Source organism: Rattus norvegicus, chromosome 10, assembly GCF_036323735.1.
Source record: "Rattus norvegicus strain BN/NHsdMcwi chromosome 10, GRCr8, whole genome shotgun sequence".
In the NCBI taxonomy this organism is placed as follows: domain Eukaryota; kingdom Metazoa; phylum Chordata; class Mammalia; order Rodentia; family Muridae; genus Rattus; species Rattus norvegicus.
In genome coordinates, this window is record NC_086028.1 from 90,182,014 (window position 1) to 90,196,550 (window position 14,537).

The following is a 14,537-nucleotide window of genomic DNA, read 5'->3' on the forward strand; positions in this document are numbered from 1 at the left end:
GACTTGTCATTCTGGCTCTAGAGGTTGTGGACAAAAAAAATTCCCTAGTTAAGAGAGACCATTAATGGCTGATAAACTTGCAATTCAGTTTGATGAAATGGAGTCCAGGTTCCTCCCCTGACTCTCCTTAATGAGTGACTCTGAGCTATAAGGGGAAGCAACACTCCCTGCCCTAAGTTCTTTGGCCAGTGTTTATCATAGGGGTAAAAAGCAAACGAGAATATCTCTTAACATCCATTTAACAGGAACTTAAAAAAAAACTTAAATATAGTTTGAACTAAGGAGGTCATTGTTACAAATAGAAATAGTTTACTTCTGCTAGATTGTTGGTTCAGGTACATTTTTGACACAGGGGATTGCTAGAAGCAGGTTTTAAACAGGTTGATTTACATGTATCTTTTTGGTTTTATCAGGCTTTAAACAGGTTGATTTACATGTATCTTTTTGGTTTTATCAGGCTTTAAACAAGTTGATTTACATGTATCTTTTTGGTTTTGAGACAAGTTCTTTATTAGGTGTCACTGGCTCTCCTGGGACTCTCTGTCTAGCCCAGTATGGCCTACAACTCATGGAGATCCACTTTCCTCTGCCTTCTGAGTGCTGGAATTAAAGATGTGTACCACACACCCATTCCGTTATGTATTTTTTATTACTTTTTCTTATTAACTTAAGTATTTCTTATTTACATTTCTAGTATTATTCCCTTTCCCAGTTTCCGGGCAAACATCCCCCAACCCCCACCCCCTCCCCTTCTTTAGGGGTGTTCCCCTCCCCATCCTCCCCCAATTGCTGCCCTCGCCCCAACAATCACGTTCACTGGGGGTTCAGTTTTAGCAGGACCAAGGGCTTCCCCTTCCACTGGTGATCTTACTAGGATATTCATTGATACCTATGAGGTCAGAGTCCAGGGTCAGTCCATGTATAGTCTTTAGGTAGTGGCTTAGTCCCTGGAAGCTCTGGTTGCTTGGCATTGTTGTACATATGGGGTCTCAAGCCCCTTCAAGCTCTTCCAGTTCTTTCTCTGATTCCTTCAACGGGGGTCCAATTCTCAGTTCAGTGGTTTGCTGCTGGCATTCGCCTCTGTATTTGCTGTATTCTGGCTGTTTCTCTCAGGAGAGATCTACATCCTACTCCTGTCAGCCTGCACTTCTTTGCTTCATCCATCTTGTCTAATTGGGTGGCTGTATATGTATGGGCCACATGTGGGGCAGGCTCTGAATGGGTGTTCCTTCTGTCTCTGTTTTAATCTTTGCCTCTCTATTTCCTGCCAAGGGTATTCTTGTTCCCCTTTTAAAGAAGGAGTGAAGCATTCCCATTTTGATCATCTGTCTTGAGTTTCATGTGTTCTATGCATCTAGGGTAATTCAAGCATTTGGGCTAATAGCCACTTATCAATGAGTGCATACCATGTGTGTTTTTCTGTGATTGGGTTACCTCACTCAGGATGATATTTTCCAGTTCCAGACATTTGCCTATGAATTTCATAAAGGCATTGTTTTGATAGCTGAGTAATATTCCATTGTGTAGATGTACACATTTTCTGTATCCATTCCTCTGTTGAAGGGCATCTGGGTTCTTTCCAGCTTCTGGCTATTATAAATAAGGCTGCTATGAACATAGTGGAGCACTTGTCTTTTTTATATGTTGGGGCATCTTTTGGGTATATGCCCAAGAGAGGTATAGCTGGATCCTCAGGTAGTTCAATGTCCAATTTTCTGAGGAACCTCCAGACTGATTTCCAGAATGGTTTTACCAGTCTGCAATCCCACCAACAATGGAGGAGTGTTCCTCTTTCTCCACATCCTCGCCAGCATCTGCTGTCACCTGAGTTTTTGATCTTAGCCATTCTCACTGGTGTGAGGTGAAATCTCAGGGTTGTTTTGATTTGCATATTTCCCTTATGACTAAAGATGTTGAACATTTCTTTAGGTGTTTCTCAGCCATTCGGCATTCCTCAACTCTGAATTCTTTGTTTAGCTCTGAGCCCCATTTTTTAATAGGGTTATTTGTCTCCCTGCAGTCTAACTTCTTGAGTTCTTTGTATATTTTGGATATAAGGCCTCTATCTGTTGTAGGATTGGTAAAGATCTTTTCCCAATCTGTTGGTTGCCGTTTTGTCCTAACCACAGTGTCCTTTGCCTTACAGAAGCTTTGCAGTTTTATGAGATCCCATTTGTCGATTCTTGATCTTAGAGCATAAGCCATTGGTGTTTTGTTCAGGAAATTTTTTCCAGTGCCCATGTGTTCGAAATGCTGCCCTAGTTTTTCTTCTATTAGTTTGAGTGTGTCTGGTTTGATGTGGAGGTCCTTGATCCACTTGGACTTAAGCTTTGTACAGGGTGATAAGCATGGATCGATCTGCATTCTTCTACATGTTGCCCTCCAGTTGAACCAGCACCATTTGCTGAAAATGCTATCTTTTCCCATTGGATGGTTTTGGCTCCTTTGTCAAAAATCAAGTGACCATAGGTGTGTGGGTTCATTTCTGGGTCTTCAATTCTGTTCCATTGGTCTATCTGCCTGTCTCTGTACCAATACCATGCAGTTTTTATCACTGTTGCTCTGTAATACTGCTTGAGTTCAGGGATAGTGATTCCCCCTGAAGTCCTTTTATTGTTGAGAATAGTTTTAGCTACCCTGGGTTTTTTGTTATTCCAGATGAATTTGCAAATTGTTCTGTCTAACTCTTTGAAGAATTGGATTGATATTTTGATGGGGATTGCATTGAATCTGTAGATTGCTTTTGGTAAAATGGCCATTTTTACTATATTAATCCTGCCAATCCATGAGCATGGGAGATCTTTCCATCTTCTGAGGTCTTCTTCAATTTCTTTCTTCAGAGTCTTGAAGTTCTTATTGTACAGATCTTTTACTTGCTTGGTTAAAGTCACACCGGGGTAATTTATATTACTTGGGTCTATTATGAAGGGTGTCGTTTCCCTAATTTCTTTCTCGGCTTGTTCTCTTTTGTGTAGAGGAAGGCTACTGATTTAGTTGAGTTAATTTTATACCCAGCCACTTTGCTGAAGTTGTTTATCAGCTTTAGTAGTTCTCTGGTGGAACTTTTGGGATCACTTAAATATACTATCATATCATCTGCAAATAGTGATATTTTGACTTCTTCTTTTCCGATCTGTATCCCCTAGATCTCCTTTTGTTGTCTGATTGCTCTGGCTAGAACTTCAAGAACTATATTGAATAAGAAGGGAGAGAGTGGGCAGCCTTGTCTAGTCCCTGATTTTAGTGGGATTGCTTCAAGTTTCTTTCCATTTAGTTTAATGTTAGCAACTGGTTTGCCGTATATGGCTTTTACTATGTTTAATTATGGGCCTTGAATTCCTATTCTTTCCAGGACTTTTATCATGAAGGGGTGTTGAATTTTGTCAAATGCTTTCTCAGCATCTAATGAAATGATCATGTGGTTTTGTTCTTTCAGTTTGTTTATATAATGGATCACGTTGATGGTTTTCCGTATATTAAACCATCCCTGCACGCCTGGGATGAAGCCTACTTGATCATGGTGGATGATTGTTTTGATGTGCTCTTGGATTCGGTTTGCCAGAATTTTATTGAGTATTTTCGCGTCGATATGCATAAGGGAAATTGGTCTGAAGTTCTCTTTCTTTGTTGGGTCTTTGTGTGGTTTAGGTATAAGAGTAATTGTGGCTTCATAGAAGGAATTCGGTAGTGCTCCATCTGTTTCAATTTTGTGGAATAGTGTGGATAGTATTGGTATGAGGTCTTCTATGAAGGTCTGATAGAATTCTGCACTAAACCCGTCTGGACCTGGGCTCTCTCTGGTTGGGAGACTTTTAATGACTGCTTCTATTTCCTTAGGAGGTATGGGGTTGTTTAACTGGTTTATCTGTTCCTGATTTAACTTCGGTACCTGGTATCTGTCTAGGAAATTGTCCATTTCCTGCAGATTTTCAAGTTTTGTTCATATAGGCTTTTATTGTAAGATCTGATGATTTTTTGAATTTCCTCTGAATGTGTAGTTATGTCTCCCTTTTCATTTCTGATTTTGTTAATTTGGACACACTGTCTGTGTCCTCTTGTTAGTCTGGCTAAGGGTTTATCTGTCTTGTTGATTTTCTCAAAGAACCAACTTTTGGTGCTGTTGATTCTTTCTATGGTCCTTTTTGTTTCTATTTAGCTGATTTCAGCTCTGAGTTTGATTATTTCCTGCCCTCTATTCCTCCTGGATGTATTTGCTTCTTTTTGTTCTAGAGCTTTTAGGTGTGCTGTCAAGCTGCTGACATATGCTCTCTCCTGTTTCTTTCTGCAGGCACTCAGAGCTATGAGTTTTCCTCTTAGCACAGCTTTCATTGTGTCCCATAAGTTTGGGTATGTTGTACCTTCATTTTCATTAAATTCTAAGAAGTCTTTAATTTCTTTCTTGACCAGGTTATTGTTGAGTAGAGCATTGTTTAACTTCCACATATATGTGGGCATTCTTCCCTTATTGTTATTGAAGACCAGCTTTAGGCCGTGGTGGTCTGATAGCACAATGGGATTATTTCTATCTTTCTGTACCTGTTGAGGCCCGTTTTTTGACCAATTATATGGTCAATTTTGGAGAAAGTACCATGAGGAGCTGAGAAGAATGTATATCCTTTTGCTTTAGGATAGAATGATCTATAAATATCTGTTAAGTCCATTTTGTTCATGACTTCTCTTAGTCTGTCTATGTCTCTGTTTAATTTCTGTTTCCATGATCTGTCCATTGATGAGAGTGGGGTGTTGAAATCTCCTACTATTATTGTGTGAGGTGCAATGTGTGCTTTGAGTTTTAGTAAGGTTTCTTTTATGTATGTAGGTGCCCTTGGATTTGCGGCATAGATATTTAGGATTGAGAGTTCATCTTGGTGGATTTTTCCTTTGATGAATATGAAGTGTCCTTCCTTATCTTTTTTGATGACTTTTAGTTGAAAATTGATTTTATTTGATATTAGAATGGCTACTCCAGCTTGCTTCTTCAGACCATTTGCTTGGAAAGTTGTTTTCCAGCCTTTCACTCTGAGGTAGTGTCTGTCTTTGTCTCTGAGGTGTGTTTCCTGTAGGCAGCAGAATGCAGGGTCCTCATTGCGTATCCAGTTTGTTAATCTATGTCTTTTTCTTGGGGAGTTGAGACCATTGATGTTGAGAGATATTAAGGAATAGTGATTATTGCTTCCTGTTATGTTCATATTTGGATACGAGGTTACGTTTGTGTGCTTTTCTTCTCTTTGTTTTGTTGCCAAGATGATTAATTTCTTGATTCTTCTAGGGTATAGCTTGTTTCCTTATGTTGGGCTTTACCGTTTATTATCCTTTGTAGTGCTGGATTTGTAGAAAGATATTGTGTAAATTTGGTTTTGTCATGGAGTATCTTGGTTTCTCCATCTATGTTAATTGCGAGTTTTGCTGGATACAGTAACCTGGGCTGGCATTTGTGTTCTCTTAGGGTCTGTATGACATCTATCCAGGATCTTCTGGCTTTCATAGTCTCTGGCGAAAAGTCTGGTGTGATTCTGATAGGTCTGCCTTTATATGTTACTTGACCTTTTTCCCTACTGCTTTTAATATTCTTTCTTTATTTTGTGCATTTGGTGTTTTGACTATTATGTGACAGTAGGTGTTTCTTTTCTGGTCCAATCTATTTAGAGTTCTGTAGGCTTCTTGTATGCTTATGGGTATCCCTTTCTTTAGGTTAGCGAAGTTTTCTTCTATGATTTTGTTGAAGATATTTACTGGTTCTTTGAGCTGGGAGTCTTCACTCTCTTCTATACCTATTATCCTTAGGTTTGATCTTCTCATTGAGTCCTGGATTTCCTGTATGTTTTGGACCAGTAGCTTTTTCCGCTTTACATTATCTTTGACAGTTGAGTCGATGATTTCTATGGAATATCTTCTGCTCCTGAGATTCTTTTTCCTATCTCTTGTATTCTGTTGGTGATGCTTGTATCTACGACTCCTTGTCTCTTTCTTTGGTTTTCTATATCCAGGGTTGTTTCCATGTGTTCTTTCTTGATTGCTTCTATTTCCATTTTTAATTCCTTCAACTGTTTGATTGTGTTTTCCTGGAATTCTTTCAGGGATTTTTGTGATTCCTCTCTGTAGGCTTCTACTTGTTTATTTATGTTTTCCTGCATTTCTCTAAGGGAGTTCTTCATGTCTTTCTTGAAGTCCTCCAGCATCATGATCAAATACAATTTTGAAACTAGATCTTGCTTTTCTGGTGTGTTTGGATATTCAGTGTTTGCTTTGGTGGGAGAATTGGGCTCCAATGATGCCATGTAGTCTTGGTTTCTGTTGCTTTGGTTCCTGCGCTTGCCTCTCGCCATCAGACTATCTCTAGTGTTACTTTGTTCTGTTATTTCTGACAGTCGCTAGACTGTCCTATAAGCCTGTGTTTCAGGAGTGCTGTAGACCTGTTTTCCTGTTTTCTTTCAGCCAGTTATGGGAACAGAGTGTTCTACTTTCGGGCGTGTAGTTTTTCCTATCTACAGGTCTTCAGCTGTTCCTGTGGGCCTGTGTCCTGAGTTCACCAGGCAGGTCGCTTGGAGCAGAAAGGGTGGTCTTACCTGTGGTCCCGAGGCTCAAGTTTGCTCGTGGGGTGTTGCTTATGAGCTCTCTGCGGGGGCAGCAACCAGGAGGATCGGCGCCACCCTCTCTGGGAGCCCCCGTGCACCAGAGTCCCAGATGGCGTTTGGTGTTTTCCTCTGGAGTCAGAGATGTGGGCAGAGTGTAGTCTCTTCTGGTTTCCCAGGCGTGTCTGCCTCTCTGAAGGTTTAGCTCTCCCTCCCACGGGATTTGGGTGCAGAGAACTGTTTATCTGGTCGGTCCCTTCAGGTTCCGGTGGTGTCTCAGACGCAGTGGACCTGCTGCTCCTGTGCCCTTATCTACGGGAACCTAGAGGCCGTACACAGTTTCCTCTTGGGCCAGGGATGTGGGCAGGGGTGGGCAGTGTTGGTGGTCTCTTCCGCTCTGCAGTCTCAGGAGTGCCCACCTGTCCGGGCGGTGAGCTCTCTCTCACATTGGGTTTCCGTTATGTATTTTTATAACAGTATATTGCACACATTTATCTTTTTAGATATCAAAGAAGCTGCTGACATCTTGTCACAGGTTGAAGATGGCAAGATTGCTATATCTGACTTGGAGCATGCCTTGAAATGTTCGAATCCTAATTTAACTGAAGAGGACATTAAAGAAGCTCTTAAACATTGTTATGTCACTGGTGAGATATAAAGAAATTATTAAGTATGTCTTTATTTTTTCCTATTCCTGGATAATATAATATAATATATAAATAAAAATATAAAATATAGTACATGTATCTATAATGAATAAATAATATGTATCGTATAGACAGATAATTACATATTATATAATATAAAATCATTATATTATATTGATTAAAATATATATTTTATAGATAATATTATATAAATATTATCTATATGGTTAAAATGAGAAGTAGAGTCATGTTATTGGAAGCTTAGGTGGATATCAGTGAGAGCCAATCCTACTAATTTACATATTTATTGACATATCTAAATGCTCGTACTCACCTGGTTATGATATATACTTATTAGATAATTACCATTCATTACTTGTAAGCCTGAGTGGGAAAATACCACACACTGTAGAAAATACTGTCTTGATATAGAATCTCTCTTTAGCGGAATTCCAACATCACCCGTCATTTTACAGTGCTTGCCACATTTTGATTTTTTTCATCAAATAGTGCATTCTAACAGTGTAATGATTTTGTTGAGTAATTGTTTCCAAGGGGCCCCATAGTTCCCTTTGTTTTCCACCTCTGCCTTCAGTAATAAGTGCTTGATCACCTCATGACACATATGTGTATGAATATAAATTTATGTGTGTATGTATTATATACATATTTACTTTTAGAATATGAAGATGCTGAGTTTTAGGCCATCTTTTATGTTGGGATTAACAGTCCGCCCCCTCATGCCTGTCTCATGTATCTTGGTTATGGATTAGACTAGCTCCTCTAGATTACTTTTTATCCGTGTCAGTTTTTATCTGACTTGGTCATTTAGGCCTCCTTATTTATACTATCAGTGAACATATCTACCAGTGTAACGTCTTAAGATTTGTTTTGGGGTTGGAGAGATGGCTCAGAGGTTAAGAACACTGGCTGCTCTTTCAGAGGTCCTGAGTTTAATTCCCTGCAACTACACCATCTGAAATGGGATCTGATACCGTGTTCTGGTTTATCTGAAGACAGGTGTAGTGTATTCATATGAGTGTGTGTGTGTGTGTGTGTGTGTGTGTGTGTGTGAGAGAGAGAGAGAGAGAGAGAGAGAGAGAGAGAGGCAGAGAGAGAGAGAATACCATGTATATGAGTATCTGAGGAGGTTGGAAGAAGGTGTTAGATCCATGGGAGCTGGAGTTGAGGAGGCTGTGAGACTCTGGGCAGTAAAGTTGGACTTTTGATTTTGCCCTATATAAGTTATTTGAATTTAGTCTCCAAACTAACCTAAGATTCCGAGCGGACCTTCAGATCCCCAGAGGAACTTTCTCCTCACTTTATGCCATATTGGGTGTTTTGTGTCTCTTTCACACTAAGTCAGTGAGCATACTGTGTCATGCTTACATTTTAAGTTTTTATTTTTACTTATGTGAACGCATATGTCTGTGTGAGTGTGTGCTACGTGTGTGCAGGTTCCTGGTAAGCCCACAAGAGGGCATTGGGTCCTTTGGGGCTAGAGTCAATGTGGTTGTAAACTACTGGACATGGGCCCTTCAGAAGAGCAGGAGGCATCCTTAACTTTCGAGGGTCTCTCTGCAACCCCTCCCTGTCTCCTTCTACTTGTGGAAAGAAATCTTTTATGCATCCCGGTTTACTCGGTTTATACTCTAACTCCCATTTTAGCATAGACTTAGGTCTTTTGTAAAATTCTGCATGAACACGTGGATAAACTATTTAGTAATTTCTGAGTCTTAATTTTATTAACTCACTGCTCACCTATCTATGTCTCAGTTCCTAGTTAACCTTTCTTATTTCCTTCACAAGACTCCAGTCATAGATTTTACATGCTATCTCCTGGCATTTATATAGGGATAGTTTCTGTGTTACCCACACTCTCTTTTTATTAGTGTTCCAACTTTTTCAGGACTTCTGGGACTGTGTGTGTGTGTGTGTGTGTGTGTGTGTGTGTGTGTGTGTGTGTGTGTGTGGTCAACACTGACACTCATCAGTGTGTGTATCTGTAGTCAACATTGTCACTCGTCAGTGTGTGTATGTGTAGCTAACATTGTCACCTATCAGTGTGTGTGCCTAGAGTTAACACTGCCACTCCTGTAATGAGATTGAATCAGTTTAAATCACTGTCTGTCTCTAGAGCTTTCAGGTCTTGTCATTTGAACAAATTAACTTTTGTTTTCATCTTTTAATACTAGGTATATTAGTGATACACAAATATGCAATTTTGTGAAGATTTAAGTAGTTAACACGTGTAAAATATAAAAATGAAACTAAAATTTTATTTAATATTAACTGAATACATCATATAAAAGTGTTAGAAGTTCTATTGAAACAGTTTCTATAATTTGTGAAAAGTGACAAAAGTGAGTTTTATATAATTTTTATGAATTAGAATCTTAATTTCATGTTCCGATTAATGCAAAGTTTTTAAATGTGAAATACGTTTGATTTTGACCTTCTAGATGACATGGAAGTGGACTTAAAAGATTTCCTCACGGAATTAAAAAAGACTTCAAGCTTTAAAGACTCCGGAGGTATGTGAATACTTCTGGTTCAAGAGCATGACTGGAAAATTGCTTTATGATTGATGAAGATTTACATAGATGTTTATTTTAAAGATGTGTGTGTGTGTGTGTGTGTGTGTGGTGTGTGTGTGTTTGTGTCTGGTGTGTGTGTGTACACATATGTACATAAGCATGGCCATGTGGGCAATTCATGGAGTCTAGAGACATTGAGTCCCCTGGAGCTGGAATCACAGGTGGTTGTGAGTCCCTCAACATGTGTGATGGGAACTGAACTTTGCAAGAGCACTGTGTGCTCTTAACCACTGACCATATCTCTAGCTCCCAGATGTGTGTTTTTAGTTGATATATAAGTTATAACCATATACACTGTCCTTTAAATTATGTAATTTATCGGTTTTTAGTCACTGAGTTATATAACCTGTTATATAACCCACCCCAGGCTTCCCAGTACCTGGTACTACTACATGTTTAACCCATCTTGTTTTATAACTTTCATATTTTCTTACGGATCTCTTATTTTTTTCCAGGTCTCACAAAAAGTATTAACATACACATGTTCTCAGATGCTCTGGTTTGAAATACTCTCTACTGTCTGCTATTCAGCTAGTTCTCTGCTCAGGACTCAAATCTTTACTTCTATTCTGTGGCCCTTGTGTCCCCTGAGTCTATATTTTTCCTTGCTATGATTTATCCTGTAGTTTGCTAATGTCCGTTTTCCAGAAGATTCAAAGACAGGAAACATGAGGGTTTGGAGTTTTGAGTCTTTGGATGTTTGTAATGTGCCTTCTACCTTTATCTTCTTTGTTGTCTGTCTGGTATGTTTATTACTTTTCTTCATGCTGTGACAAAATATCAGAAAAAATTAGCTTGAGGAAGGAAGGGGTTGTTTTAGCTTGTAGTCGTTTGAGAGCCAGTCCACCATGGTGGGGAGAGCACAGCGGTAGGAGCATGAGGCCGCTGCTCACATTGAGTTCACAGCCAAGAAGCGGTGCTGGTGCTCAGCCTGCTTTTTTTGTTTCATTCTTCTCAAGACCCTAGCCTATGGTATGGTGAAGCCCACATTCAGGGGGTGTCTTCCCTTTTCAGTTTAATCTTTCGGCACCCTCACCCCACAGCACTACCTAGAGATGTATTTCCATGGTGACAGTAACCCTGTCAGGCAGAAAGTCAGGAATCGTAGTTACAAACTGGGTAGAAAGTGCTGCGTCTATTAGAATGCTTACCATTCAGTAGTTGTTAATAAGAGGAAGATGATTCTATTGCTGGAGTTGCTTGCCTTCCTATATCCAGCCAGCCACCCTTTCTACTTAGTCTATGTATTTTATTCATTTTGATATTCTACACACACACACACACACACACACACACACACACACACACACACACACACACGTATGTATTCTCAGTTGTGGTCAGTATGAGCAAAAGCTAGAGGAAGAAGCTTCCTGAACCAAATGAAGTCTGGCAATTGTGTCTCACAAGAGCACTATTTTTTTTGATAACTTATGTCAAATTAGTGGCAAGCTAACCTTTTTGTTGTATTTTGTTTCAGCAGCTCAGCATTAAGTTAAATAATGTGGTGTAGTGTTGGTTTGAAGGTTATTTGTAAAGCTCCCTGATGGTCTCAGGGACTACATATGCAGGGTTAAATGGCCCAAGGGATAGCTTGGCTATCCAATGTGTCTGTCTGAAAAGGTATGGTAGTTAAAAGCTTTGGGTTTGAAGTTGTATCGCCCGAGCTTAAATCTTGTTCTTACCACATAATCACCAATGTATTCTTCAGCAAGTCACTTGATTTTGCTAGCATCAGTTTCTTCATCTGAAAAATGGGGAGAATAATGATCACTATTGTGAGATTATATAAAGAGAGAGTGCTTTGAACAGTGTCAAACACCAAGTTTCAATAATTTTTAGCTCCTGTTTTTAAAATTATATTCAACGTTTTATATACTGTTCCATTGTTTTATACAACCTGAGTCAGGTGGTGGGCAGTTCATGGTGTCTGCTGTTGACACATTCTCTCCTGCTGTCTTTCCATAGTCACACAGTTACTGGTAGCCACTCCCCAAGTTCTCAAGGAGGATCTAATTGATGTCCATGAGTTAAAGAAGATACTGTCGAAAGATGACCTTCATTCAGCTAAAGCCATATTGACTGAAATATTAAGTCATGTCCAGGAGGATGGTTTGTACTTTTGATCTATCTACCTTAAATGGACTCTTCCTTACAGGTGGAGGAGGAAGAGGCCTGGGTGGAGTACACAGGATGGAGGGTAATCCTGTTTAAACTGCAGTGGGATGGCTGGTCACACTATCCTACTGGTATGCCAACTCTGAGCTCCATAGAGCCAAACGATGCAGGGAACCCACCACCACCCTGTCCCTCTGGGAAGCCAGTGGTGGCACTTATGAAGCGAGAACTGATAGCCATAGGTTGTGCCAACCAGAATTGTATCTGGAGTAGATGGAACACCAAGCCGGGTGCTCAGGTATCAGAAGCAGAATCCTAATGTTATTCATGGATGACGGAGAATTCTGCGTTCTGTAGTGGCTCAGAGGAGCAGATATTCATCAATGTATGAGGTAGCTGCATTATTTTAGTAACAGGTATAGTTAGTTCGGTGTTGTCTTTATTAAGTTCTTAAATATTCAGTAGAACTCACAAGTGAAGGCATGTACTGGGAGGTTTATTAAACAAGGTTTATTTGTGTGTGTGTGTGTGTGTGTGTGTGTGTGTGTGTGTGTGTGTGTGTGAAGTGGTGACTGTAGAGGGCAGAGGTGTCACGTTACTAGGACTGGAGTCACAGGGAGTTGTGAGTTGACTGACATTGGCAGCTGGAAATCCACCTCAGACCCTCTGGAGAGCAATATATATCTTAACCACTCAACCATCTCTTCAGGTCCAGTTAACATATTGTTTTTGCACTGTCTGAAAGATGGCAAAATAACTGAATTATTATTGTCATACAGAGAAATGCAGTGGAACTTATTCCATCATAAAGTAAAATTCCTAAGATAATAGAAAAGTACTTTACTAATAGCATCTGTTTTTTTTTTTTTTTTTCGAGAGCCGACTCTTTCTTCCAACATTTAATACTATCTGGTAGGGACTTCATCTTTATTTGAGTACTTCTTCCATACCTACAAACACTGTTGTCTTCCAGAGTTTGTCCTCTAACCCAAAGGCAGGACCACTTCTAGACTGCCATTATTAGTCCCTAGCGTTTAAATCTAACACCTGAGGTTTCAGCTCTCCAGAGATGAGGGTTTCGATCCTTCAGATCTTGGACCCATTTCTAGTAGGTCCCTACTTAACACAGACTCGCTTCTTATGGGTAGATTCTAGTCAATTTCCACCTGATTTTTCACTTTGATATGGGCTCTGGGGTTGACTGACCCTGGTTTGTTATTTTTTTTTTTTTACCTTCCCCATTATGTGCAAATAAAATGTGTGAAGTTCTACATCTCAGTTATACAATAGGCATAGACTTATTTGCTCTGTATGGGATTTTGGAGAGATTAAATTTAGGTTGCTTATCATTGCCTTAGGGTTTCTATTGATGTGAAAAGACACTAGAACCATGGCAACTCTTATCAAAGACATCATTTAATCGGGGCTGGCTTCCAGGTTCAGAGATTTTGTCATTATCTCCGTGGTGGGGAGCGTGGCAGTGTCTAGGCAAGACTTAGTGCCAGAGAAGGAGCTGAGAGTTCTACATCTGGATCTGTAGGCAGCAGGAAGGGAACTCTGTTGAGCTTCTGAGACTTCAAAGCCCACAACCCCTAGTGACACACTTCCTCCGAAAAAGCCACACCTACTCCAACAAGGCCATACCTCCTAATAGTGCCACTCCCTATGGGTCTAAGGGTCCATTTTTATTCAAACCACCACAATTCTTAACATAAGCAGTGATTTTTTTCTCTAAAAGTTGTTTCCCCATTATCATTGCCCTATAGAAATTTTCTGGACAGTTTTGTTCCTAACTGCCACCTTCCCTGAAAATTTTATCCTGTAGATATGCTACATGTCTGCTTGTATACTATAGACCATTGTAGTATCTAAGATTTTTCTCTGTAAAATCCAATTTTATTTTGTGAGCGTTTTATCACCCTCAATGAATGTATATTTAGTATGGGCAGTGTACTTTTTGTGTGCCACTGAATCCTTTTGTTAGTCTTTTACTTAAACATTAGCATGGTTACATAACTAATGTTGGCATATAGCCTCTCCTTGTCCTGTAACAGGATTGGTATTTCACTGGTTTGCAAGTGAGTGTACTGAAGGGTTTTATTTATTGAAGTGGTCAGATAGTTTTCCAACAAAAGAGACCCCTCTTATCAAGTTGTAGAAAGTAAATGGAAAAAGATAAGACCGATGTCATAGTTTTTTTAATGATGTATTTATATCATCATGAATAAGTAAAAATCAATAAATATTTGGAAAGAAATAGAACTACCTATTTCTGATAATGTAAGAGACAAGAGAGAAGAAAGTCTTGACTTGAGTGTTATCTTGAATTCTAATATATTTAGAAACATTAATTTCCTTCAGCTAAATTTTCCCCTACATTACAGAAGACGGTAAAATTACCATTGAAGAATTTGTGAATGAGTTCGCGAATCTCTTGAAAGCTCTGAAATCTAAACGTGAGTTTTACTTAGAATTTATTTATTTTCATTCATTAATTAATGTATTTACTTTACAACTGGATTATCCCCTTCCCTCCTAAGTGGTTGTTCAAGTTTTCATTGGAGCAATGGGGAAGTGTTCCCCATGCTCCAATCATAGTCAGT

General features: G+C 39.4%; 1 protein-coding gene across 8 annotated transcripts in view; it reads left to right on the forward strand.

Moving 5' to 3' along the window:
* Nucleotides 1–14,537, forward strand: part of Efcab3 (EF-hand calcium binding domain 3) — a 492,651-nt gene that overhangs the window by 97,519 nt on the left and 380,595 nt on the right. For all 8 annotated transcript variants that reach the window (XM_039086129.2, XM_039086123.2, XM_039086125.2 and 5 more), the window contains 4 exons: nucleotides 7,076–7,219; nucleotides 9,682–9,753; nucleotides 11,785–11,928; nucleotides 14,319–14,390. In XM_039086129.2, the coding sequence (XP_038942057.1) occupies nucleotides 7,076–7,219; nucleotides 9,682–9,753; nucleotides 11,785–11,928; nucleotides 14,319–14,390 (432 nt within the window). The remainder of the gene's footprint in view (nucleotides 1–7,075; nucleotides 7,220–9,681; nucleotides 9,754–11,784; nucleotides 11,929–14,318; nucleotides 14,391–14,537) is intronic.